The 27,316-nt window shown below is 35.4% G+C and overlaps 9 protein-coding genes across 9 annotated transcripts; 3 read left to right on the top strand and 6 right to left on the bottom strand.

Annotated features, from left to right (window-relative positions):
* On the top strand, window positions 3,019-4,421 carry LOC104737884. The gene is made up of 2 exons (XM_019235061.1): window positions 3,019-3,098; window positions 3,189-4,421. The coding sequence occupies exon 2, from the start codon at window positions 3,366-3,368 to the stop codon at window positions 4,230-4,232; it is 867 nt and encodes a 288-aa protein (XP_019090606.1). The 5' UTR covers window positions 3,019-3,098; window positions 3,189-3,365; the 3' UTR covers window positions 4,233-4,421.
* On the bottom strand, window positions 4,818-5,651 carry LOC104734820. Its single transcript, XM_010454472.1, has 2 exons — window positions 5,489-5,651; window positions 4,818-5,380 (listed from the first exon to the last, which is right to left on the bottom strand). Exons 1-2 carry the CDS (start codon window positions 5,582-5,584, stop codon window positions 5,003-5,005), a joined length of 474 nt encoding a protein of 157 aa, XP_010452774.1. The 5' UTR covers window positions 5,585-5,651; the 3' UTR covers window positions 4,818-5,002.
* On the top strand, window positions 5,964-6,684 carry LOC109128501 (mitochondrial import receptor subunit TOM5 homolog; the record flags this gene model as incomplete). The annotated part of the gene is given in 2 exon segments (XM_019235062.1): window positions 5,964-6,058; window positions 6,416-6,684. Coding segments are annotated over 2 exon segments (168 nt in total). The 3' UTR covers window positions 6,497-6,684.
* On the top strand, window positions 6,792-9,040 carry LOC104734821 (glycerophosphodiester phosphodiesterase GDPD6-like). The gene is made up of 8 exons (XM_019235060.1): window positions 6,792-7,193; window positions 7,318-7,499; window positions 7,577-7,760; window positions 7,854-7,928; window positions 8,008-8,117; window positions 8,199-8,417; window positions 8,507-8,662; window positions 8,741-9,040. Exons 1-8 carry the CDS (start codon window positions 7,181-7,183, stop codon window positions 8,915-8,917), a joined length of 1,116 nt encoding a protein of 371 aa, XP_019090605.1. The 5' UTR covers window positions 6,792-7,180; the 3' UTR covers window positions 8,918-9,040.
* Window positions 8,987-11,978, bottom strand: LOC104734822 (replication protein A 70 kDa DNA-binding subunit B-like). The gene is made up of 10 exons (XM_010454474.2): window positions 11,801-11,978; window positions 11,427-11,576; window positions 11,207-11,344; window positions 10,938-11,115; window positions 10,572-10,842; window positions 10,254-10,481; window positions 9,959-10,182; window positions 9,710-9,870; window positions 9,486-9,606; window positions 8,987-9,391 (listed from the first exon to the last, which is right to left on the bottom strand). The coding sequence occupies exons 1-10, from the start codon at window positions 11,932-11,934 to the stop codon at window positions 9,191-9,193; spliced, it is 1,806 nt and encodes a 601-aa protein (XP_010452776.1). The 5' UTR covers window positions 11,935-11,978; the 3' UTR covers window positions 8,987-9,190.
* On the bottom strand, window positions 12,231-14,829 carry LOC104734819. Its single transcript, XM_010454471.2, has 3 exons — window positions 13,696-14,829; window positions 13,288-13,607; window positions 12,231-13,138 (listed from the first exon to the last, which is right to left on the bottom strand). Exons 1-3 carry the CDS (start codon window positions 14,327-14,329, stop codon window positions 12,380-12,382), a joined length of 1,713 nt encoding a protein of 570 aa, XP_010452773.1. The 5' UTR covers window positions 14,330-14,829; the 3' UTR covers window positions 12,231-12,379.
* On the bottom strand, window positions 16,764-18,247 carry LOC104734818. Its single transcript, XM_010454470.2, has 5 exons — window positions 18,140-18,247; window positions 17,557-17,642; window positions 17,228-17,457; window positions 17,057-17,158; window positions 16,764-16,945 (listed from the first exon to the last, which is right to left on the bottom strand). The coding sequence occupies exons 1-5, from the start codon at window positions 18,152-18,154 to the stop codon at window positions 16,878-16,880; spliced, it is 501 nt and encodes a 166-aa protein (XP_010452772.1). The 5' UTR covers window positions 18,155-18,247; the 3' UTR covers window positions 16,764-16,877.
* LOC104734817 (PLASMODESMATA CALLOSE-BINDING PROTEIN 2) lies at window positions 18,513-20,452 on the bottom strand. Its single transcript, XM_010454469.2, has 4 exons — window positions 20,100-20,452; window positions 19,730-19,969; window positions 19,549-19,582; window positions 18,513-18,990 (listed from the first exon to the last, which is right to left on the bottom strand). Exons 1-4 carry the CDS (start codon window positions 20,149-20,151, stop codon window positions 18,726-18,728), a joined length of 591 nt encoding a protein of 196 aa, XP_010452771.1. The 5' UTR covers window positions 20,152-20,452; the 3' UTR covers window positions 18,513-18,725.
* LOC104734816 (flavonoid 3'-monooxygenase) lies at window positions 20,846-23,328 on the bottom strand. The gene is made up of 4 exons (XM_010454468.1): window positions 22,843-23,328; window positions 21,853-22,293; window positions 21,588-21,758; window positions 20,846-21,506 (listed from the first exon to the last, which is right to left on the bottom strand). Exons 1-4 carry the CDS (start codon window positions 23,278-23,280, stop codon window positions 21,027-21,029), a joined length of 1,530 nt encoding a protein of 509 aa, XP_010452770.1. The 5' UTR covers window positions 23,281-23,328; the 3' UTR covers window positions 20,846-21,026.

The raw sequence follows: 27,316 nt of genomic DNA, 5'->3' as shown, positions 1-27,316 counted from the left end.
AAAAAAAAAAAAAAAAAAAAAAAAAAAAAAAAAAAAAAAAAAAAAAAAAAAAAAACAGAGTCACTCTCACTTACTTCATTCGAAGGCCATGAATCCAACCATCAAACTCTAAGAACCGATCGAATTGGAAGAATTTTTAAGCAAGTACCCTGCAATCGAAGACACAGTCTCATCATCCAAGATTGACCCCTGCCTATTACTCTGACCAGCCTAAGAAAGATTGAACTCTATCACCTCATCTCTCTCAATCCACGTAATGAGTGATAAGGGTTTCTCAAGGAACTTCTATCAGCAGGTTCCATCTTTGTGATCGGATTGGAGTTTGGTGGCCGTCAAACCCATCTTCTCTACCGAGAATCTGGGAATCGGGAGGAGCTGGGACTGGGAATTTGATAACTGATGATAGTGAAAGTGACGACTAAACAAATTGTTTTCTAACCGGTACGGTACGTACGGTTCGGTTCAATTTTTAATTTGTTTCCATTTCGATTTCCTTGCATACCGGACCGGGAGTCATATAACTTTAATTTCATTTAGATTTTCTTACATGAGAGTTTGAATCTGTGGAATAAGACTCTTTCTTCAAGGGCCATTCTATACCCGTACAATTTCCAAACTGTCAATTTGTACGGGTACAAATTTAAAGTGCTAATTTATACATGTACTCAAACAAAATTTAAATTTCGTACCCAAATAAATAAAATGATGGCTATTTCAAAATCTAAATTAACTTATGCTTACTCATATGCCACATATTTAGGAGATGACATCGTCTCAACTAAACTGACGTCGTTTAATTTTAATTTAAAAAATAATTTATCACACTGGGGACTCGAACATGAGAAACATAAGCATCTTAGTACAATTGCAGTACCAACTGATCTGGAGTCATATTTGTTACAAATAGAAACGATTTTATTTATAAACCCTAAAGCTTTGGTTTTTCTCAATATATTCTCTTCATCTTCTTCAGTCCCTTCATCTTCTCCAATCGGGTTTGTTTCGATTAGGTTTCTAAATCTCAACAATCGTTTTTGTTTTGATTTCAGTTAAATCCAAATCTTTGTCTTTCGTTTCTTTTTCAAATTATTGGAATTGAGTTTCTTCTACTCGTGAGATTTGAGAATCTCTTATTCCTTACCTTGAACAACTTCATGAAAAATGTGGTGATATGAGATTCTCTGAGCTAGTTGTGAGCCCCATAATCCTCGGCAAACGCCCATAAATATGCACTTGGCATCGATATGAATCAACGGTCAAAAGTTTGATTTACAGAACAGATCAAGAAAATCTTAATATCATGAGTCATGGTGTGAAGACAAGCTTCGTACATCTTTAGGTTTATAAACATAAACGTTTCTACTTGTTTCGAATATGACTGTGGATCAACTGAAAATGGCATTTGATGTTACAAAATATTTTTAAATTTTAAAATCAAAACGACACCGTTTTATTGAAGACGCTGCCATTCATTACATACCTGGCATATGAGTCAGCATCTGTTAATTTAGATTTTGAAATCCGCACTATTTTAACTATTAGAGTATGAAATTTAAATTTTGTTTGAGCACGGATATAAATTGGCACTATGAGTTTGAGTTTGTGCAGGTAAAAATTGACACTTTGAAAATTGTACAGGTATAAAATGGCATTTTTCCCCTTTATTCATACTACGCTACATCGCAGGAATCTGATATAAATTATTTATTTATATTCACAACCATAATTTTTTTTTTGACGTTATCCTTTTCTATAGTCTCATTCTAAATATATCACACAAACCGGTTTCTCTCTAACAAAAGTTTCAATTTAGCGTGATGATATGTTGAAAATCAATTTAAACATAAATTAAATCTAGATTCTTTAATCACCTAATTTAACCACATTTTGAAGAATTAATTACAAGGAATTTTTTCTTTTTAAACAACAAATAAAGCTCCACATTTTATATAGATGTTTTTTTTTGTTTTTTGTTGATGTGTGTTTGCATTTTTTTTTTTGGGTAAGGTGATGTGTGTTTGCATTGATCACACATCTTTCATAATCTTAAAACCTTAAAATCTCAAAGCCGTAGTGGTTGTAGTTGTAGAAAAATTTGTAGCAATTGGTAATGAGAAATTCTTTTAAATACTACTAAAAAGGTTTTTTTCTAAAAATACCATATTTTAGTTTTTTTTTCAAAAATACCACTAAAGTTTTTTTTCTAAAATTACCACAAACACAAAAAAAATAATTTTTAAGGATGTAATTTTTTTTTTTAGGTTTGGGTTGACACATTTAGCTTTAGGGTATAATTTATAGGGGTAGGGTTTAGTATTTATAATTTAGGAATTAGTTTTTAGTATTAGAACTTTAATTCAGTTATGTGGTATTTTTGAAAAAAAAAAAATTAGTGGTATTTTTGAAAAAAAAAACTAAATTATAATTTTTTTGTAATAAAAAACCAATTTAGTGGTATTTATGACAATTGCCCATCGGTAATACATGGTCATGGGTTCGAATAATCTTTTTTAACAAACCAGACAATCAAACAAAGAGTTGTTTATACAATTGCTTTGTTTGGAAATCATGTGGCATTTGCATTAGCATTACTCAGTCCTTACGCCATCATTAATAATAGGCAAATTAAATCTTACACTAGCCCAACATCATATAATATCATAGATGATTTTGTAGGCTTATTTTTTTTTTTTTGTATCATTAGTTAATAGATTGGACTCAAGAAAATAAATAAATAAATGAACCAAGAAACGAGAAGACACAGGAGTTATTGTAAGAAAGGTGAGTGTAACTTTCCAAAACTTGGTGGGCAAGGAAAATATTTTTCATTATTTTTTTTGGTAAAAAAAAATAACTCCTGTGTCGTTCTCGTTTCTTGGCTCATTTATTTATTTATTTTCTTGGGTCTAATCTATTAACTAATGATATTGAAAAAAAAAATATTTTTCAATATTTTTCGTTATTTACTGGAGGGCACTATATATTACCAGCTTTTATGTTATATCAGCTGGGGTTTAATTTGTATCTTCTATCGCCACTATGAGATCTCTGCTTCTCTCCAGGCTTTGTGTTAGGGGCAACCACTTCTGCTCGTAAATGTAAGCTTCTCTTCTCTTCTCTTCGTGAATTGTTCCGTATTGCTTTCTTGTTCTGCGTCTGCTCATGTCTGATTACTCTGCACTCTGCAGAGACACTACCTCTGTGGTGTTCGATTCTTGTCGGAGACCCCTCTCTGTCACATTGTCGGGGCCGAACATTGTGGATCTACTTCCAGAGATGGGGATGTCGGTAAACTCGTCATTGGCGATTACAGTCATGATGAATCTTCTTCTTATGGAATCAAGGTTTTGGAAAAGAAGGTGCCAATGGATTTGGTGAAAGCAACGGGAACGATAGGAGCATCTCATGGCTGGGTGGCTACTTTGAGAGACGGCGTTGTGCGTCTCCAGGATGATCTCAACCCAATTGCTTCGGATTCTGACCCGAAGCGAATCTCACTACCTCCTCTCGTAACTCTGCCTCATTGCCAAACACAATTTGTAACCAACGTGGCCATGTCCTCCTCTTCTCCTGAAGACGATGACTGCATCGTGGCCGTCAAGTTCTTGGGACCTCAGCTCAGCTTATGTAGGCCTGCTCGAAAAGACAGCTCGGAGTGGGTCAACATCAGAATCGAAGAACCTGAATTCTTCTCCTCCAGAGTCATGTATTCAAGGAGAGACAAGATGTTCTCCATGCTGGGTTCTGGAGGCGCACACACGGGATCCTGGGATCTTGGACAGCATATGCACAAACCTAAGATATTGTCTTTGAGCTTCTTTACAACTCTTCCTGAGTTCTTTCAGTCAGAGTTGCAAATCCTAGATTCGTGTTGCACGACGGAACACTTGGTGGAGTCGCGACCCACTGGAGAAATGTTTATGGTAAAGACGTTCATAGAGAGAAACATGGAAATGGAGAGGAGAATGGAAACGAGGCATACAATGGTGTTCAAGCTAAACGAAATGGGAAAAGCTACATACACCGAAGACATTGGAGATCTCTGTATTTTCCTGTCCAAGTCTGAAGCATTTTGTCTCAAGGCCAGCTCGTCTGGCCACTGCAGAAATACCATATATTACATAGAGAACAACGAACGCGGAACATTTAACCTCAAGAATAAGGAGAAGGATCGTATATTTATAACTTACCCCGCGCCTTACTACATTCCACCTCAATCCTCCTCCTATTAGTAAGCTACTAGGCTCTCTGCTTTAGTGCATTTGGTTTCATTTTTCTTTAAGGATTGTGGAAATGGAAACACTCTGAATTCTCATCATGGAAAATGGAAAAGAAACTTTCTAGTGATGTTCTGTTTTGTATTGAGTCCATATTTCTCTCCTTCTTATAGCGTTTTAAGAATAAAATATATTATTTCGTTTTGTGTTTGAGATTAAGATGTTAGCTTCCAGTTCCAGATAATCCATCCAGTAAGCATGGTGAAAAAGTTGAAACACTTATTGGATGGTGCAGTCCTCCCTCTAGTGGGCTGTGTTTTGTTCACATCTTATTGGCAATCTACAAATGCTCTGTTTTCACATATGACATAAACCAATCCATCCGTAAAACTTGTTCATGGTTAAAAAAAAACATGTTAGTAGCTTTCTATGAAACAAATGTTGACAACCCTTTGAACATATGGGCACATGCATGCTTTTTTAACTTCTTCAAAACATCTGATGGGTTTACCGCATGTCCACCAAGTTTAACTACCACCACGCCACTAGGGTTAGGCGGTTAGCTTATGAGTTTTTATAAGTTACACACACTACACCAGCTAAATTCAAAAGGTTTCTCTTGGATTTCTATATATGAAACCATTTACATAGAAAAGACAGAATTGAGTTCAAATACATGAGAATCCCCATCATAAAGTGTTCATCTTAAACGCATAAAAAGTCTCTTGCTACACGAGTCAATTTGATAAACAAAAAAACCCAACCGGTTTATCAAAACACCAATGCTAATCAGATTTCTGCAAATTGGAGACAAAACCAGAAGCAGCGAAAGCAGCAGAGCCACCAAGAACAGAGACCAAAGCCACAAGAACCTGAACCACCACTTCCCAAGTGTAATCTTCAGGAACAATATAGGCACAAACGGGTCCAAGAAGGAGCAAACCAAGGCTCAAAGTGAATAGCGTCCCAGGCGTTTCAGGGTTAGTGGCGGCAGACAAAACGCCGAACTCCTCGGCTTTGGTAAGCAATCCAAGACGCTCGATGGTCGACAGAGAGAAACCTGACTTCTCTGCTAAAGACAATAGCCCGGCTTTCTCTGCTTTGGTCAGAAGCTTGAGCTGCTCAACTCTTGTCAGTAGTTTCACCTGTTGAGTCGTTGTACTCTTTTCACAGCCAAAAAAACATAAACATACAAAAAATCAATTAGATTTGGGAAGATATTATAAAAAGAAGAGGGATCAAATCAATTCTGAATTGTGTGTTACGTTTACCTTCTTTGAGGATATGGTTCTTGTTGTAGAAGGTGAAGGCTTCTTGTTCGCCATTGAATGCACTGTTAAAGACGAACAGATTAATTTAGCTGCCATTTTCTAAAAACTCTCTTGTCGAAGCTATTTTGTTTCAATGGAGGAACCGAACCACCACCAAGAAGAGAGCCTTGTAGATCACACGAGCTTTGAAGATTGTGTTGTACACGTGTCTTTTTCTCGTTGGTTAACTCTTCTCCGGTTGAAATCAATCCAAATCACTCCGTTTTTAACCGGTTAGTATTTTTAGTAGTATTAGTAAAGGTTAGTTTCGTAATTTACCGAACCCTAAACCCTTCTTAATAGAATTGGAAGTAAGTGACCGACTAAAAATTTCCCGATCCCAAATCGACCTCCGTTTATTAAAAGCCCTAGCTTTGTCTCCGAGAGACCCCAGACGATCAAACAAGTTTCGATTTTTTTTTTTTTTTTTTGGTAGCAGCAACAATGGCGAACAATGTTGTATCATTCGACAAGCTTAAAGCTTTCTGGCACTCTGAGGTTCACGACGAACAAAAATGGGCCGTTAACATGGTAAACAACTTATCTCCCCTTACCTTGTCTTCTTTTAGGTCTCGATTGAGCAATCGCAGTCGATTTCTCTTGTATGTTTCGGAACTAGATCAAGCAGTTTCGATTGAAACGATGTTTGATTGTCGGTTTAGGGTTTCCAAAAATGATTCAATTGAGACTAAAAGTTTGATTCTTTAGTATGTTTCGAGATGCCAAATTAGTTGTTGTGAGCTGATCTTTATATCTCTGTGTCTTTTATATAAAATTTTGTGTTCGTATCAGAATTTGGGTAAGAGATTTAGGGTTTATCAATCTCACAAGTCCATGTTTGTATCAGAATCCTCATATGAATTTTTTCTTTTTTTTTTTTGGGTGCAGAAACTTCTGAGAGCACTTGGGATGTTTGCAGGAGGAGTCTTCCTGATGCGTAACTATGGTGATCTCATGGGAGGAATTTGAGAAGAATGGAGAGGAGCTTCTCTCTCTCTCTCTCTCTAGTTTTATCAATTTGTCAGCTCTTATATTTCTACTCTAGAATTGGTGTACTTCGTTACTGATTTCATCTATGTGATAAGATTCAAGATTTGTGTCTTGTGTTTTCTCTGTCTGGGATTCTATATTATATGCTAAAGAGTTTATTTTTTCCATATATACAAACAACTTCTGAATTGCAATATTATCATCGACTATTTCATTCAACCATAGAGGTTTTTTTTTACAAATTTGGCTTGTCAGATCTCTGACATGCGATAGGATCCAAGCAGGCACATACGTAGTTAACAAAGGATCAGAAAGCGAGAACAGAGATCATTGCATTGTTCTCGACTTACCTTATGTTCTGCATCTTTTTATCACCGAATTATGTTTATCATATCTGTCTTATGTATGATCTCCACTTACTCTAAAAACTCTCTGAATAAAATTATTCTTTCAAACAAGGATATGCTGCAATCGAAAACAAGAGTTTACTTGCCTTCTATCTGATATCTCAGTGGAATATTCCTACTTATGCTGATTGGGTTGTTGCGATTTTTTTGGCAAAATCTTTTACACCTTGGAGATAAGCTGGTCTATCTATATAATGTTTAGACTTTGGATGCATGCAGGTTTGGTAGTTGGAGGAATTTTCAGCTCTATTCAGTCATGGGCTTCAACTGTAAGTGTCAAATCTCCAATATGATAAGAGTTCTTGGCTTTTGTAGCTAAACTAGGATTGTTTCTATGTCTAAAGATTTACAAATTTGATTCTTCGTTTAAGCAATTTTTATTATGTTTTGCAGATCTTCTACCGTTTCTTTTACTGTCGTTGTTGGTTGCTGATTGTGCCTCAAGGCCATTGTATCGTCTCCCAAGTGAAGCAAAACATGCAACCAAGAAACCGCTTCAGACTTCTCGTCCTTATAATCTTGCACACAGAGGATCAAACGGAGAGTTCCCTGAAGAAACTGCTCCTGCATATATGGTACTGGATCTCTATACAAAAGTTTCTACCTTTACACTACTTTTGTCCCGGTTTCAGAAGGTTGTTTTTGATTGCAGAGGGCCATTGAGGAGGGTGCAGATTTCATAGAAACAGATATTTTATCATCAAAAGACGGTGTTCTGATATGTCATCACGATGTTAATCTCGATGATACAACCGATGTTGCAGACCATAAGGAGTTTGCTGACCGTAAGAGAACTTATGAAGTCCAAGGAATGAACATGACCGGCTTCTTCACTGGTAACTCCAGTAACATCTCTTTGGTAATAATACAATTTTTCAGGGTTAATTATTTCAAATTTTAACAATGAGACTGAACATGCCCAATAACAGTTGATTTCACTCTCAAAGAACTGAAAACACTTGGTGCAAAGCAGAGGTATCCTTTCAGGGATCAACAGTACAATGGTAAAATCTTTTATGGTGTTACACATTTTGAGATGTACTGTTGCATAATGAATTCTAAACGAGTTATTTGGTATCTCAGGTAAATTTCCGATTATTACCTTCGACGAGTATATTTCGATAGCACTGGATGCACCTAGAGTAGTTGGGATATATCCAGAGATCAAAAATCCGGTTTTCATGAATCAGCAAGTAAGCAAACCATAATCTTAGCTTTCAACTTTTAGTCACTAAATGGAGAGGTTGTTATATGGTTGTTGGAAACTTCTGCAGGTGAAATGGGCGGATGGTAAAAAGTTTGAGGATAAATTTGTGGAAACTCTGGAGAAATATGGATACAAAGGCTCATATATGTCTCAAGATTGGTTAAAGCAGCCAATATTTATTCAGTCTTTTGCAGCAACTTCGCTTGTTTACATTTCAAGCATGACTGACTCACCAAAATTGTTCTTGATCGACGATGTCACTATTCTAACAGAAGACACCAATAAGGTCTTTTACTTATTTACATTCTTCCTCCTAATTTTGTTTTCAAATCAATCAGAATGGCTTTATAATAAGATAAATGAATGTGAATGCAGACATACGCGGAGATTACATCAGACGCATATTTAGATTACATTAAACCATATGTAATTGGGATTGGTCCATGGAAAGACACAATTGTGCCTGTGAACAACAACCGTCTCATGACGCCAACAGATTTAGTTGCAAGAGCGCATTCGCGTAATCTTCAGGTATGTGTGTAGGACTTAAAGTTCTGTCTCTGGCTATCATCTTGCATTAACCTTCACGCTGAATAATGTTTTTGCTAGGTACATCCATACACATACCGTAATGAGAACCAGTTTCTGCATTTAGATTTTAATCAAGACGCATATCAAGAGTATGATTATTGGCTCAATAAGATCGGTGTTGATGGTTTGTTCACTGATTTCACCGGAAGTCTACACAATTACCAGGAATTGAGGACTCCTTTGCCACAGCAATAGTGACGACTCCCACTTGGATTTGTTCTTTTATTTGAATTCTTAAGCTAGCAAAATTTTGTAGAACCCTTGGAACTTTTCATGTTCTTCAATATTATAATAAATTGCTTCCACTTTTTCCAAATAGCTCTCAGAATTGATAGTTGCAACACTTGCAAAGATTTAAAAGTCAATTCTCTTATAACATGAACTAATTTAACCGACTGCAGAGAAACTTACAAACTTTGTGACTCTTTAGTTCAACAAAAGCCAGACAAAACATGCTTGAGGTTAGAATTACGGAGATGTCTTGTTCTTGGAAATTTCTTGGAGCAATAATCTTGTTTCAGCAGCAAAGTCAATTGGAGAAACACCCCTTACTGTTATCCTCTGCCTCTTCTCACTGTTATACTCTTGCTGAGAAACACTGATCCGGAAGAGATGAGATGACCAAGTAGTTTCTTTCAGTTTTGTCTGAAACTCATTTACTTCACCTTCCTGGAGAAAACCAACATAACATCGTACCTTACATCAGAACCTGGATAATCAAGAATGTGTTCTTAAAGGTTTTAAATTGTTGTAGTTTTCTTACCTCTGATTTTAGTTTATCGAGTTCATCAGCTGTGCAGCCAATAATCTTCTCCGCTTCATCATTGAATGCAGAAAACCAAGCTTCTCCCGTTGAGTCAGAGACTTTCACCGCCATTATATACCTGATCATGCAATAAGTAAACATGATTAAAGAGGAACAGAAGAAAAACAAGTTCTAATGTTTGTTCTTAAATAGGAACTTTTTGAATTGCACTGTCATCTTACCTTAAACTGCATTCTTGATCCTTTTTCTGACAACCTTCACACCAATAACCAGAGTCCATTGCTTCAGTCACTTTCTTGTTACAGGTCTTGCAAGCACGGTACCACATTGTTTGATCTGGCTTGATGAAGCTTATGTAAGCTCTAGTACTGAAGAATACAGGCTGCAATACACATACAAGACACATAACTCAACTTTTCTGTCTCTTAGATCTTAATATGTAAATAAATATGTGAAAGTGTTTCAAGCACCTTCTCTTCGCCTAAAGATGGGTTGCTAATGATGTGAGAAAGAGAAACTCTGTCAGAATACATGGATCTTGATCCATTATTGGCAGGAGAACTCATCCCAGAACCAATGGCAGACATAGATGTCTCTTTACCTTCAGAATCATACCAAGATTTCAACTTGGTAGCTTCTGGAGAATCAGGATTTATCACTACATTGCTTCTGCTGATCGTAGACAATGAAACACCTAGCAAAATAAGGTTTACATCAGCAACAAGTTAAACAAGGTACCAATATAGTATAAAAGTCGAAATTTACCTTGAAAATCTCCAACTTTGAGAGACTTAATAGCGATAACAGGGTGATTATCAGCCATGAATAGCAGTTCTTGACCTATGCCAGTTGCTAGATCATTCCAAAGGGACACCACAACTGTTTTCTTTGTCTCGTCAGCTAGAGTTATATCCCTCTTTGGGATCATCTCATTGTCATTCCTCCTTCTAATGCTCATGGTAGGAGATACACTTTGAACAACACCAATAACATCTGGAAATGAAATAATATTGAAGACACTAAATATCGTCATAAACCAAATTTTAACAGCAAGAAGAGTTTTATACGGGAAACAGCTCTTACCGATAAGGTCTTTCTGATTAACGTATGTACTCAACTCATCAATGGGCACAAAGTTGAACTTTATCTCAGGGGTAAACATTTCTTCGTTACTAGCTTCTTCAACCTCTGAATTCTCATTTAGAGTCATCTCATAATCATTCTGAACCGTCTTGAACTGCTTATTAGCAAGCTTAAGCGATCCCCTAGATATATAGTAAACCTTTCCCATCTCGAATCTGTCATAAAACTTCTTTGCAGCTGCGTTAAACATGGTTGCTTGAATCTGTGTTCCCTGGATTTCCATAAACGAAGAATATCAATAAACCCACATAAAAGTCTAAGACAATAATAAATCAGAAACCATAGAATTCATCAAAGCAGCCTTACTTCCTCATCAGTTAGTTCCACATTAAACACACATCCTTCTCCTCTAGCATTGTTGTAAGTTCTCATGACTCCTTTGTTTGTGACACGAACTTTAATGGTCCAACTCCCTTGATAAGGGTTCAAGGACACAAGCGGATGAACCCTCCTGGTCATAGCCATTCTTGCAGCTGGTGCAGCACTACAAGAAAAAAAGCAACAGAGGTTGGTGTTAAGCAACATTCACAAACAATTAAATCAAAGAATATGAATCCATAAGAAGGTTCACTTACTTTCCCCTTTGCTCATTGATGATCTGTGAAGCTGATCTAGCAACAAACTCCTGCTTAGGTTTCAACACTATACCCGTGGACTTAATCTCTGATTCTAGTGCAGAAGCAACAGCCTCACATTTTGTTATAAGCATATATCTGAAAGAAGACAAAGATTAGTTTCTCTTTACTTAACAATCTTGGACCATCAAAGAAGCTATAAGAGATTTATCATAATTACTTTTCTTCTGATTTTCCTGGAATATCATTAACGGTGTAATCAAGGAGACGAATGAGACCCAGATTCTGAATCTTTCCAGCGACGATATCAGATGTCAAAGTCGCTGGTAACATTGCTTTCATCTTCGTCTTCCCGTCATTAGCACTAAACCTGGGTAAATAAAATAAAAAGGCAAAATCACACATGTCAAGCAACATAGATACTTCATCGAGCCCTCAAAATCAAGGCTTGGCAAGACTCTAACAAAACCCAGATCTGAAACCCTAATCTAATTTATGGCAAGAGGTATCTTATAAACAAATCAGAAGAACCCATATCGATTACATACAAGATCTAGAGAGGTCTGTTATATGAAAGGAGGTTAAGAAACTTACGTATATCGATTGCCAACGGCCTTAAGATCTACGACCTGGACGACGATTTGGGGTCGAAGAACCGAAGATGAATCAAGGGATTGATTAGATAAGACTGTCGCGATACCATCTTGTGTCACTGCTGTGTTCTCCATTTCTCTTTCTCTCTCTCTTTCTCGAATACCCTAAATTTTAATTTAGTGAAAAGACGAAGAAGAGTGAGAGTGTTTTTGTAAAGTAAAAAAGTTTTGCGCGGGAGCTATTAGGTTTTTGGTTAATTGTTCCCGCCGATCTTACTTTGTCTTGTTTTCAAAACTTCACCGCCTCTTCTTGTCTCGTTTTTTGGTTTATATTGGCGCCTCGTCCCAAATCCTCTCTCGAAGCTAGAAAGGTTTCGACCCAAAACTTTGTTGGTTTCGTCACAATTTAGCTTTGATATGTTGTATACACATTGAATTTGACAAAAACATATTATTTGCTTCGATTTTTCCAGTATGTTTGAATCTGACATGATAAGTTGTACCAATCTTTTACATATCTATATATATACATACACACACTAAGTACCAATTTGAGTAATAATGCTTTCTTTTTTTTATATTATGGATGCTGTTCTGTTTGTTCCATGAGAAACAGCATCTTCTGAGCATTTAACACAGCAGAAGACCCTTGTTTTGTTTTCTCAACAATCTGTTTTATCAGATGCTTCTCCATCTCATCTTCTTCTTCTTCTTCTTCTTCGTCGCTCAGACCAAGTAGATCTTGCAGCCTTGAGAAATTCACATCCTCTGAAGTTCTTGACGAGTCCTTTACGTAATCCTTATGGCTCCAAGGTGAACTTTTGCTTGAAGATTCTTCTTGCCGCTCATTCTCACATTGTAAATCATCTTCTTCTGAGTAGTCGTTTATATCCATCAGTTCCTCGTAAGATTCGTTGAATGCATCAAGTGCTTCCCCTGCTAGATTCATAACCAGAGGTTGTATTTCTCCAGGATTATGATTCTTCTCTCCAGAAACTGGAAGATTTGCGTCTCTCTTGTAATTCATCACTTCTTGGCTTTGCCAAATCCTTGGCAATGGTTTCTTCTTTTCCTGTGCTTCCACGACCAGCTGTTCCACTCTACTCTCGCTCTCTTGTAAGGCAATCTCAAGTTCTTTAATCCGTCTTTCATACCGTGAATTGATAACTCCGAGCAGACGCAAGCTTAACTCACGAGGTGAGACTATATAGTTTCCTGTTTCAGGTGTTGAATTGCCACTCCATTCCTGCTTGGACTCAGTTTCATGAAAACGCTGCCTTTCAACCTGATCATCTCTCAGCTCACCCTCTGCAAAGTCTTCTTCAAAAGCTGGCTCCAGCTGCAGAATTAGGAAACAACATGAACTTCTATAGATGATTAAACAATGGCTACTTTTAAGATCAAATATTTGTTTATTGCAGCGGGATAACTTCCAGAATGAACATTCAAGATCGGCCAAAAGAGCAAAAGCTAGAGTATAAAGCTCACCTCAAAGATATCTGGGAGTTTTGTATCAATGTTGGAAGATTTTATGTTGATCTCCAGCCTTTCAAGTTCAGCTTCAAGTTCTGCTTCAATTTCACTTATAGATTCTGAATTATCTGCTGTCTTTTCACCACCAATGTGTAAATCATCTTCCACTGTCAATGAGTCTTTTGTCTTAAGATCATCTTCTAAATCCTTTACCAAATTGTCTGTCTGCTTAGACTCGACTCTGACCTTGTTTAGTTCGGTCTGGTTTGCTACAAATGATGACATTATCCCAATTGAAATCCCAACGCATAGCAGTATCGCTGCATCTTTTGATCCTGAAAAAAACAAATAACACTATAAAGTCTCTCTCCTCTGTCAGTACAAACAAATCTTACATTTCCAAAAAGATAGCAAAAAGTTTACCAATCCCATGATCTGATCTTCTAGTAGCGCTCTTGGCACCTCCAACTCCCCTCTTAGCATAAAGAACTGAAGATTCCAACTTCCTAAGCTGAGGAATCCTGCATTCCGGAACATGCTGGCTGATAGAATCTCCAGTGTTGTTGCTAATCACTTTTTTACAATCGGTAACAAGCAAGGGCCTCAAAACTGAGCCACCACAAGGTGATGGAAACGGGCTACGCATATATTCCTCCATGGACAAATTCTCTCTATGTAACCGAGAGATTACGCTCCCCTCCATAGAAAAAGGCTTGATACGACACTGGTTTCTCCTAAGAAAGGCTCTGTTCCCAAAAGAACCTGAACGAATCTCATCATTACTTCCAAAATACTCCTCATTACTCGAAGCTACTTCCACTCCATGTAAATTGTCACATTTAGAAAGATCAAAAGTTTCCCCATTTAGGCAATCCTCAAAGTTTTCTTCACTTGTTGGTTTCTTGACTCTTATCAATTGACTAGCCAAGCATCTCGGAGATTCTAGCTTCACATTATTCAAATCTTCAGAAGACGATTTACCTTTTGATGATACATTTTGCAAATGTTTGGTTATATATCCTGTAGCAGCAGTAGCTGCGATTAACCATAGATCCATTTCCTTCTCTCTTTGTCCTCAACAATCAAGAGAGTACAAGGAGGATCCTCTCCAATCCAGCTCCATAAACACTCCTCATCATCATCAAACGAACTCACGCCAAGCTTTAGGAATCAAATGCTCAGCCTTTCAGTTACGAAGAAAGACGCTAAAATAAGCATAAAAGCTACCGCACCAATGTCAGAATATGAGAGAACAAACCCAAATTAGCAAACTTCGACAGGAAACCTCAGAACCCCAAAAACCCTAATGCATCATACTATGAGGAAACCGAAGTACCCAGAAAAAAAGCTTGGGGCTTTCCAGCAGAGAGGAGGTGATGAAGCAGTAATCAAAGAAATAAAAAAGAAGAAAAGGACACGAATTTGAAGCTTTGGAGAGTACAGCAATGAATAAAGTGGAGGAGAGATTAAAGGAAGGAAATGATCTTCATTCTTCATATATTCATAGGCCGGCAAGTTAGTGAAGAAGCCGTACGAGCCACCAAGGGTTACTACAATTTCTTCTAATTTCCCCCAATTAATAATGTCAGAGAAACGAAAAAAAGACAAAAAAAAAAAAAAACAAATTTGACGACTTTTTTTTTGTTTTTTTGTTAAAGACTTAAAGGGGTCAATCAATGTCGTCATCATAGACATCCGGTTTGCATCGGTTCATTTGGTTTTCCAACTCATCGGGTTTAGAAAAACATAAATAGTTTTCTTTTACCCTGAGATAACCATGAATAGTTTTTTGTTGTTGTTTAATTGTTACATTATTTTAATCAAATACCTTAATCGGTTTTTACAAAGCTTATTTTTGCAGCTTAGTTTGGTCAAAATTTTGAAATACTAATTTACTAATAACTCACTTTCTTATTATTCACTTTGGTTGTACATTAACTCATTTAGTTTGAATAGAACTTAAAACAGTAAGTCTTAGATTCACCAGTCAAGTACTAATTTTCTATTCCTAAACTACGCACAAGTACGAATTGTCTATATAAATCAAGTGACTACTGCCACAACTACTTACAGTATTTACACATCTAGAATTTTTTGTAAAGTTTATAGCATATCTATCATTGTATCATAAATAGTTTTGAGCCGAATACAATATAAAAAATATTTCTTCTTTTAACAAAAAGTGTCGTTTTAGAGCATTATTTTTCTTTCACAAAAATGTCGTTTTTTTAAGATATTTAAAAAAATCAAATTTTACTTTTATTGCTAACTTTTCTAGTGTATTTAATATATATTTTACATTTTTAATTTATTTTTTAATTTATGTAAAACTTCTCCAAATGACACTTTTTGTGAAACATAATGAGCAAGTTCTAGACATCAACTATAACTAGTTTTTACTATGTTTAACAAAAAATGTCATTTTGACATGTTTCCCACAAATTAAGACAACTATGTAAATTATTATTAAATTACTTGTAATCTACTAATAAAGCTATCTTTCTTATTAGTAATCCGAATTGAAATTTTCTCTTAAAAATAAGATTAAAAAATGGAAAACAACACTAGTAAAAATATTAAAAATATATATATTTAATGACATTCTTTGTGAAATGGCTAATATGTTTTATGATATGTGTCACTTTCTTACAAAACTGATTTAGCATTCAATTAATCAATAAATGTCTTGAAACAAGTAATGAAATTGTTGACTAGAAGGGAAAAAATACATACTTTATTTATTGAAGGATGGCAAACTATGGATATACATTTATGTATATTAAATTTGTAATTAATATAATTACTTAAAATAATTAAGATATTTTATGGGATGATTTAAGATATTTTGAAAATGAAACTAAACAATCTAAAAAAATGAAGGTAAAGTGCCACCATATTTACTCAAATGGTAATAATGTGCTTGTAGAAACTAAAGTCAAAGATGTAATTAGGCTCATAAAAAAAAAGAAATGACAATATTCAAAAAAGTTCAAATAAATAAGGAAGTATTTTCTCTCTTTTTTTTTTGATGAAAACCCTATAAATGTTACAAAAAAAATCATTATAAATTGAAACAATAGCAAAGTAAAATTATCGACAATTTGACACAAAATAAAAAAATTAAGTAACAATGTATTTTTAAAAAATTTGGTAAATGATGATAAGTTTTATTTATTTTTTGGAATTTGAGAAATATAAGTAATGGTTTTTAAAAAATTGACATATTTTGTGTTTATAGCGATATATGAAATAATAATACTAACGGTCACTTATAAAAACAGCGGGATAATTTAAAATTCAGTTTAAGTTTTATCATTTCATATAATATTAAAACCCGCGAAATTTAAATGTGCAAAAAGTAAATGCTAAAACCAAACACAAATTTTCAGGATTAAACATATAAAATATGATGAAATCAAAAAAGTGAGTTTATTAATAAGATATAAAGTAAGAATGAGGAATGTCAATGTGATCAAGTCACATGTCAGTAAAGTCCAATCTTACCTAGCTTAATTGTAAGTAACTTGAGATCCAAGAAAAAAAAAACTTAGTTACAGATGCACTCACTTAAGCAACTACAGCAAAGAAGCTCAGGAGAAAATGTCTTAATCAATTCGATGAAATACACAAGGATGTGGGCTTTGAGGTCTTTGACGTTTAGTTTCTCCAATATCTCCTTATACAAAAAGAAACCAAAGAAATCACATTATAAACACACCAGCACAATATCATTATCTCATTTTTTAACGAAAATTGAATCAAATAAACAAATCGTGGTTCTCACCTGCAAGCCGAAGCGTCCTACGTTTTTTTTTCGGAGAAGGCAAAGCCAAAACTTGTGGCCGATGTTTCTTGGTTGGAGATGTATCAGTGGTCACCAACGAAGCTGCCAAAACAAAAAATTAGGCACCTTGTGTAGATAAGTTGAAGGACTAAACATAAACTATAAAATCACCTTTATCAGGACATGAATGTGACAGCAACATGAGTCCATGAAGAGGCTGATGAATTATAGAGCCCCCATCTAAAGTACTACGTTGAAGAACCGGTGTAGAATTATCTTCCTTAACGTTACCAGATGAGCTGTATTTAAGATCTGACATTTGTAATACGGGAGCTGGGGATCTGCACACTTCACATAGCCAAATGTGGGGGACAGATCGCAAACAGACTCTTGCGCAGTAGCTGCAGAGAGATACAGAACAGAAAGATCGAATGATAATCACAATAATCATGTAAAAGAGTGCTTAACAGAAATATACAAAGGAGTGAAACTTGTCATACATATGCTCTCTGACTTTTCTGCAACTGAAACAAGTCATTATGTAATCCTTAACGCCAACATCTCCACATACTTGACAAGGCTCCTCCTACGTAACAAAAAAAAAAAGTATCAATTACAAATCAGCAGAAATTTTGATTGATCAAAATTTTGATTTAAATCCTGACTTATAACGAAGTACGATGACTGATCATGCTTAACATTTTTTTCTGAATCTGTGGAATTTTCAACAAGAACATCATAATAAAGACGATGGGTTCAATCTAACATCATCCCTAGAATCTTGTAGTATTTGATGAGCCAATCAAACAGTTGTAAAATATTCTAAGCAGTGGTCTTCTTGAACAAGAAAACAAAAAAAAAAACAATTGTATTTTAGATAATAAATCAAGATTAATCCCAGTGTTGATCAACACAAAAATCAAGATTAATCAGAAACTCTTTAAGGTTTTCACAACTCAAAATCATAGAGACTCGATCAAACTAAAGAAAGCCAATAAGCAGAACACAAAACACCCGATAATCAAAAAATAAAAACATGAATCTTGAAATCGTTATTTAATGAAAGGAGCGTGAGGATCTTACAATTAGATTCACCATAGTTTGTACGTTTTCTTAAAGATCTTCCAATAGAGTTTTTTGATGGATTTGGTAGAAATTTATTAGAGAAAAAAAAACAAAAAAAAAAAGGGGAAAGAGATTGGTAGTCTTGAAGTAAAAGAAGAAGCGGTTTTCTTAACAAAATCATCAATTTAATGTTTTATGTTCTGCCGATGGAACACGCTAATTCAACCAGAGTGTTTTCATAACCACACAAAACCAAACCAAAACCATATTTGAGATGCTTTAATCACAGCGTTGAATTCGAATCACAAAAATGGAAATCTAATCAACAGTGAATCCTAATGTGTTTTCTTAGTTAAGTCCTAACTTCTCTGTCCCTATCCGAACGAAACCATAACTTTAAACCGTTTGAAAAAAAAAGATAAAGAATCCATACCAAACCATCTATAGTAGATTTGGTTTTACATTAAGAACCGTTTTCTTAAACCGGAAAATAAAAAAACCGAACCGAAATTCGGATTATAATCATCTCTGATACAACAAAATAATAACATAAATAACATTTTTTTTTTTTGGCTGAACAGAAGAAAACGACAGCGATTCTTCTTCAGATCATCATCAAGACAGACCACAAGCTGGTAAAGAGAAGGCTGTAGGAGTTATGTAGCGTGAAACCGGAGCTTTCGGTTGAGTAATCCGGGTTAAAACCGGTTCCAGTAGCATCAGTGACATTGCCTCCTAATAATCCGGTAGTTGGTGTGCCAGTGTATGGACTGTTTCCACCGGGAAATGTGTTGATGCTGCTGCTTCCTTTTGGACTGTTTTTGCCTGGCGTCACAGTGCTGCTGCTGCTGCTGCTTCCACTAGAACCACTGTAAAACAAACAGTCATACTCATAATCAACAACCTAATCCAATATTTGTTATCTTAATTTAGGCCTTGATTGTTTTGTTTAATATATACTTAATATTTATTTATTTTCCAAATAAAATCAAGTATAAGATATTTCTTCATCAGTAATGTGGTTTCCGAACGAAAAAGGTGTCGGGATTCTTTTAGAAAAGTGTAGACCAAAGCAGATTAGAGCAACAAAATAAAACCATGTCAAATACACTAATGACTAGTCATAGGTTCAAACTTTATAATCCCAAAGAAGGCAATTGAACTTTTGGAGATGTGATCAGAAGTTTAATATAAAAAAAAGTGCACTTTTGACCCAATCAAGCTTTTTGTCCACTTTTTTTCTTTCCCACAAATAGGCATTATAAGTTAGTTAATCCACAATTAAAGTATAGTAAATACAGTTAATCCACCATTAAATTAAAGTGTAGATTATTAAATACAGATGATAGTATCTTTTTGTTTGGCTCTCCTTCAATTTCTAGATAAAGCCATTAAGAGAGTAAATGTGTTGAAGCAAAGAGCCGTACCTAGCACTTGAAGGGAATGCACATCCTGTATAGCCTGTGACAAAAAAAGTTCACACATTAAAGAAAATATGTCAAAAATATATCAAATCTAGTCTCTACTTGAATCTCTAGTATACTCTAATCTTTAATACCATTTCTTGTAAGCCTAGTTACCAAAAGACCTTGGATCTGAGGAACTTACTGGGATCAGTGATGGTAAGAATAGCAGTACCGGTGAAGTTACAAGATTCAGAAGCTTGACCTTTCTTTTGAAAGAAGCTATTAACAGCATAGTTACAGTGAGCTCTAACATTGTCAGGATTGAAGCAAGACCCTTTTGGGTGAGTTGGGTTACAATCAGCTCCATTTCCACAGGCATAGTCTAACGTCCTCTGTAGCACTGAGTCACTAAGCCCTGTTTTGCACACACACCATGAGGCACCTACCAAAGTACAAAAAAAAAAAACAGAGGAGAGTAATGGTAAGGCGCAAGAACCTAAAGGCTTAGACTGAAACTGGGTTCCATAAAATAAACACTTTAAGGGATAAGAGGGAAGAGTGACTGTTCTTACTAGAATGACCAGCCATGAGGAGAGTGAGGAGATAGAGAACCAGAGCAGCCATGGATGGAGTCCAGATATACAAATGTCACTGTTAAACTTGTTGAGAGAGAGAGAGATCTTATGATAATTTTGGAGGAGAAGAAGAAAGAGATAGGTTGCACAAATGAACGCAGAGAAAAGAGAGACAGTGAGAGAGAGAGAGAGAGAGTCGATGCTAAGCAGTACTGGAGATTGAGAGTGACTACTTGTTCCGTGACTCTTGTTTCTTCTATAGCCCCTTCTTGAGTCAGCTTTTCCCATTATCGTAGCTCTCTGTGTGAACACACCCGAACTTGTAAGTACATCTTTTTGAAAATCTGAAATTACAACAAACCCTTTGAATGCTTATAAAAATTTAGAAGTAAGGAGTTAGGACTGAGGTACAAAAAATTGATATTAAAAAAAAAAGTAAGAAATGTCCACAGATAATTAGGATGGTACAAAAAAATTACTATTAGTAATTTTCTATTGTCTACAAAGATTTTACTATTTATAACTTACTGGAAAACGCCAACTGAATGTATAATGTAACATGTGTTGCAGAAATGCAGAGTTGCAGGTGGTGGTGTTCCACCTATATATGAAATAATGGAAAAATCTGATTTTGTTGGCCAAAAAAATCTAGAATTTTTAATGCATGTGGTATTGTAAGGAAAAGATTTTAATACAACTGCGGTACTGTAAAAAAGAAAAATATGTTTTATTTTGCTCTAATGTGAAGAAAAAACACACAATTACTGTTTAATTCACAAAACAAAGTAACAAACATTATAGTCGTTACATTCGCAGTATTTGATTACTTGATTTGGCGTTACACTTTCTTACATTAAGGCCATTTAAAAACTTTTTAACTTCGCGCAAGCCCTATGTCTTGTGTGCGAGAAGCAAACTTAGATTTTAACCCGACCCTAGTCCATAAACATTCGGGGCCAACCTTGGCTTAGGATGCACCACCAAAGGAACAGCTCTTTGCAGAGTAAGACCATACTTCTCTTCCATATTCAGCTTCTCCGGCGTAACTCCTCCGGCCAACTCCCATTCAAATCCGTGAACCAGTGTCGCCGTTAGCATCTGAATCGTGCGTAACCCTAAACTTAAACCAGCGCAGATTCTTCTCCCGGCTCCGAACGGTATTAGCTCGAAATCGCTTCCTTTCACATCAACACCAGCTTTTTCACCACCAGGTAAAAATCTCTCGGGTTTGAACGATAACGGGTCGGACCATTGATCAGGGTCACGGGCTATGGCCCATATGTTGGTTAACAGAGTCGATCCTTTCGGGATATGGTAACCGTTGATCTCACAGCTCTCTGATGCGATGTGTGGTAACGAGAGTGGCGTTGGTGGGTGAAGCCTAAAATTCTCTTTGATAATTGCCTGTTTTAAACCAAAACCGGATAAAATATTGCTCGTAAACCAAAAAATAAGTCCAAATTACCGGTTAGAGTGAACCGTTACCTGAAGGTAGGGAAGCTGAGAAATGTCTGATTCGCTAACGAGCCTGTCCCGGCCCACTACGGAATCAAGTTCTTGTTGGGCTTTAGTCATTATATCCGGGTGACGGATAAGTTCAGCTATAGCCCAGTCAACCGTACTTGCTGACGTGTCAGTTCCAGCTGTGAACATGTTCTGTAATAATCACAAACAAAAAAAAAAAAGTCAGTATTTCTATACTTGTACAACATCTTAAGAAATTAATTATTATTAATATACGATTACGAACCAATAGCAATGCTTTAATCTCAGTATCCGTTAAGCTTCCACCATCACCGTCAAAATCAGTTCCTTTGAGAGAGATTAAAGTGCTAAGCATAGAAGTATGCTTTTGATCTTGACCGTTCATCTCGTGCTCTTTCAGAATCGACGATAGAAAAGCGTCGAATCTCTTGTGTAATCTTTTCATTTTACCAGCGACGCCTTGTAAATCTAACCAGTCGAGTGACGGCACGAAATCTCCGATGTTAAACACTCCGGCGAGAGACATCATTTCGGTCACCATTGATCGAAACTCTTCGGCTTTGTGATCGGCGTCGGCGCCGAACAGTCGCCGTCCGATCATCTCTCGTCCAAGTGCGTTGACAACACACATGTTCACCAACTGGCCTAGATTCACGGCTTTCGTGCCTACTTGCGCTAGCTCCCGCGTCAGTGTTGCAACCTCTTCCTGCACAGTTCAGATTTACTCTGTTTTGTTATGTTTTCTTTTCTTTTAATCCTAGTTAGATCTTTCCAACATAACCATCTCATAGCCTAAATAATCTAACTAGGAACTATAAACCAATGGATTCAGTAATCTCGATTTGTTTTGAATTTCGGATTACTGAAATCGACCCGGGTTTTAAAACAATATCTATAAACTTAACCCAAGCTATCTATTTAATCCTGACATACATATCTTATTATTCATCAATATGTTTTGATGAAAATGCAGTTTTTTTAAAAATAGCGTATAGTAGTCTGACATTGAGAAACTCGTGTCGTGTGACACTACCCTTTAACTTAAAGTAGCAATGTTAGTGTTATCAGTAAGTATTTTCGTTAGGATTCCTAACTCTTTCACCATTAGTAATTCTTAATTCTTCTCTCAATTTATTTTCACAAATTGATTAGTGCCATATAGAAAATCAAAAACATAGAAACGACATGATAACAAAATTATAGGTGATCATCTATAGCGGTTAGAAAATGAGAATAACGTTTATAATGGTTTAACCTGTCGAACATGTTTGAAGTCTTCGAGAGCTTTAGCCGAAAAAAGATGAACAGAACTAATTTTTCTCAACATACGCCATCGTTGTCCGTAAGGCGCAAAGACAAGATCTTGGTAGTTGTAGGCCATGTGTTTGGCTCCTGAGTTAGGTGGCCGGCTAGCGAAGTTGGCATCGTGGATTTTCAAGAACTGCTCGGCCACGGATTTAGAGGCGGCGACCACGACGTCCACGAAACCTAGTCGGAGGTGGAGTATCGGACCGTAAGTGGTTACCATGGCGGTTAGAGCTCGATGAGGCTTGGGGCCCATGTGAGGGAGGTTTCCGATGATAGGCCATGGATTTGGGCCTGGTGGGAGGCGGGGGTTGCGGCGGCGAGAGAAGAGGAAGAGGAGGCAGAAGAGGACAGTGGCAAGGACTACCGTCAGGAAGAGAGTCGGCATAGCTAGTGTGTTGGCTTTGAATGGTAAGTGAAAAATGAGGATTAACAAAGAAAGCTTTATATAGAGGGGTGTTTTTTTCTTTAAATCAAATCCATGCATGTTTTTCAAAATAGTAAAATGATTTTTAAAGCTATAAATGTCTTTATGTGAAACATGTTTTTTTAAACCAATGTCTATATTTTAACAAATGTCTCTATGTAAAAAATGTTAATTAATTTAAATTGTTAAAATCTTTTACTTTTTAAATGTATCTTTCATTATTTTTCTTATTTTAATGAACACAAATTTACATGATTTATTCAAATTAAATTTGGGGTTTTAAAGTTCATAAATGATAAATAAAAATATTATTTCACTAACAATAAAGAAAATTTTTTACATTTATAAATATGCGAAGCTCCTAACCACAATGCTATAACCAAATTAGAGAATTAAACACCTTAACAATTTAAACAAACAAAAAAGTGATATACAACATATATATTATTATGATGCGTCCTTTAGAAACTCAGTTATTTCAGTACTAGCCGATTATTCGGAAACTCCGGACATTTTCTTTCATTCAACGGTGGTAGCTAGGATATTTGTGAATGGTAGGTAAGATATGTGGTTTAGAATGTTGGATGACATGAGATGTTATGGTCGATAGAAGACAATTTTTTTTGTATATTACACTTCTTTCAGAATTCTTTCTTTATTACTAGTGTCTTTAATTATGTGCTGTTGTTTTATTCTCGAAGCGGGATGGAGGTTCCGATGATAACTAACTACGTACATCATATATATATAGTGGCTAAATGTTAATTTATCCTTTATAGAATAAATTACGAGGGCCACGTACGTTTTTTTAATTTGGTTAATACAAGGCCACGTTTGAGGATTACAATCAGGATTTGATATCCTGATAACTAATGTACTCATTTATGTTTTTAACGAAAAGTGTGACAAAAATTACTCGAAGACTCTCGGTGAATTTGAAATTTTGAGTATAAAAAGATGGTTAGGTGGCACGAGTGATGGACAGTTGGACATAAGTACCAGTACCACTAGAGAGGAACACATATTTATGGACGAGGAAATGTTGCTATTGTTTTGAAGTTCAAATAACTTTCAGAAACTATTCTTGTATTACCTTTTATGCATTTAATTTGATTTTTATTTATCAAAATGTAAAGTAAATGTCACTATTGTAAATAAAAAATGGTAATGATTGTCATTTTCTGTCGGATCAAGTAAGTAACAACGTCCGAGGAAAACAAGCAAAGTGCCACATCTAATTTGTTTGAGGGATCTAGGCATGGGAGATACGTTTTTTTAGTTCGGTTTAGTACAAGTTTTCGACTTTTAGGTTTTGTGATAAAGAATTTAACCAGAATAAGTAAATATAGTATGTGTACATTTCAAGTTAAGTATACCTAGATGGAGTATGTGTGTGTGTGTTTTTTTTTTCTCTTCAGAAAAAGTCATACATGAATGAACCTTACATATATATACCGTAAAAAGATATCATACTACTACCATTGGTCACTATATCCAGACTATCTAATGAAATTGCAATGGACTTATGTGGGAACGCACCAATACGGTGCAGTTTCAAGTCTTAGGTGGGATTTTAATGGTCCACCACCAATCACACCCATTGATGAATGGTATTCCTCTTCAGGATGCGTATAGTAATTGGTTGCAGCCACAACTCATGACAGGAAATACAAACTGGATGCATCGCGGCGTCTCGTCAGTTGTTCAAGGTTCATCCAGTGGGATCATGATTAACCCAGAACATGGGCAAGCGAATTTAACGGCACAACATTTTGAATCTTCCTTGTACGATATGTCTGTTGGTGGGACAAATGCACTTCAAAATGTCTTCTCTTCCATCGAGATGAACAGGTTAGCTGCACACCAAGGTTCTGCAAACAAGAGTTCTTCTCTCACTAATCAGAACAATCATATGGTCCCGAGAGCCACATTTCAGGAGATCCACATTGGTCCCGAGATCCACATTGGTTCTATGCTTTTAATGAATTTGGAAATCCAAACAAAATCATGTGTTATTCAATCATTGATTTAAAATAATTATCAAAATTTTGTGTTATTAGTTCTATGATTTACAAATACTTGTTAAAATCTCATGTTATTCATTTACTAATTTGTTTTTGGATTCACTTTACGTTTTAAATAGATTTGAATGGATTTAGAAGTGTAAAATGGAGATTCAAATCCAAAGATAAAACATGTTATTTCAAAATCAATGTGTTCTGATTTTCATAATTTACAATTTTATATGTATTTAAAAATCACTTCTCCAATAATAACCCATAATAAAACGTTAGACTTGGATATTTAACTGGTGTATTCAATCTAAGGACTGTTATTGAAGATCTGATTTCTAAATCATATAGAATTGTAAATAAGAGAAATCAAAACATATGAATTTTGAAATAACATGTTTTATCCTTGGATTTGAATCTTTGGATTTTAAAATCCAAAACCAAATCATTAAATGAATAAGATGGGATTTTAAAAAGTATTTGTAAATCATCTAACCAATAACACATAATTTTGATAATTATTTTAAAATCAATGATTGAATAACACATGATTTTTGTTTGAATTTCTAAATCCATTAAAATCATAGAACCAACAATCCCACCTAATATTGCAAGTGATTTGAGTTTTTATGAGATTTTAAATGATTGTAATGATTTAGGAAAGTTGATATGATTTATTGTAAAAAAATTTTAAATCCCACCTAAAACATGAAATTTAGATTTATGTATTTGTAACTAAAAGAATCCTTTCAAATTCTCCACAAACACATGAACTTTCAAATTCTAAAAATCATTAGAATCTAAATTCACAAACTGTTTTGAATAACAGTGGATTTTTAGATAGATTTTTAAATCATTAGTTTAATAACAATGAATTTCAAGAGACTTTTTAAAATCCATATTGAATAATAGAAAATTTGTAAATTTTACACAAATTATTTAAAATATCAAGTTTAATACACCTCCTAACTCCTAAGTAACTTAATAATGCATTAACGTTGACAGGGGAAAAAATAAAAACGAAGTTAATCCATAGTTATCTGAAGAAGGATAGGGATAATACATTTCTGTAGACACAAAAAAAGAAAAAAAAATACTGATTGATGAAGATTGCGATTTAACTACACTCTAATACGATGTCGTGTTGACATGTAGTTGGGTTAGCATGGTGTATAGCTTCTGTCTGCAAAAGAGAGTTTCAATACTCCCGAACCATCTGCTTTGGACCCGAGCCTCCCAAACCCGAACCTCTGTTTTGCTCACTGAGCCCTTTTCCATCACTTTATCTCTCTCTGGTTTCGTTAATTCTTGGATTCAGAAAACCCTAAGTTATTTTTAGAAATTGAGGTCGGAGAAGTTCCCGTTGTTGTTCTACGGCTAAACTTGACGCAAGTGTATGTTCACATCTCTCTCTATTTTTGTTTTTTGTTTTTGGTCCCATTGTTTGAAACCCTATTCTTTTAATTTAATTCCCAATTGGTGGAGCGTGTCGGTAGGATTAAACTCTGAAAGGTCTTCGTTGTGGTTGAATTCTCGGTTACGGTAGTGTTTATGTTAATTAGAGCTTCGATTTGGGGTGAAAATTGTGATAGCAGCAATTGCTTCGCGAGATTTCCAAATCAATTCTGTAACATTTTGCTTAATTTTCCAGTTGCCATAGAAGGTTTGTAATTGGGAAAATTTTGCAGCTGGTTTCAAGTGCAAGGATCTTGTTAACATTTACTGCAATTGAGCTCTTGAGAGTAGTTTACTGGATTTTGTGCATATTGAGCGTGTTATAAGCTTTTGAAGCTGATTGGAGCTTAGACTTTGGCTTAGTGTTCCTTGCCCATTTGTTCTCCTGTTTGCAGGAAACCACCATTTGTTTTAGCTTTCTTGTGAACCAATACTATCTACTATTTTTTTTTTCTTTTCACTTTTGTGTGTTCAACTTTTAATGCTCAGTATTTTTTTTTTTTGTTTATTTTTGTGTTTAACAGGAAAAT

The sequence above is a fragment of the Camelina sativa genome, chromosome 13, assembly GCF_000633955.1.
Source record: "Camelina sativa cultivar DH55 chromosome 13, Cs, whole genome shotgun sequence".
In the NCBI taxonomy this organism is placed as follows: Eukaryota; Viridiplantae; Streptophyta; class Magnoliopsida; order Brassicales; family Brassicaceae; genus Camelina; species Camelina sativa.
Note: the sequence above shows the minus strand (reverse complement) of the source record. Positions and strands in the feature narration are given on the sequence as shown.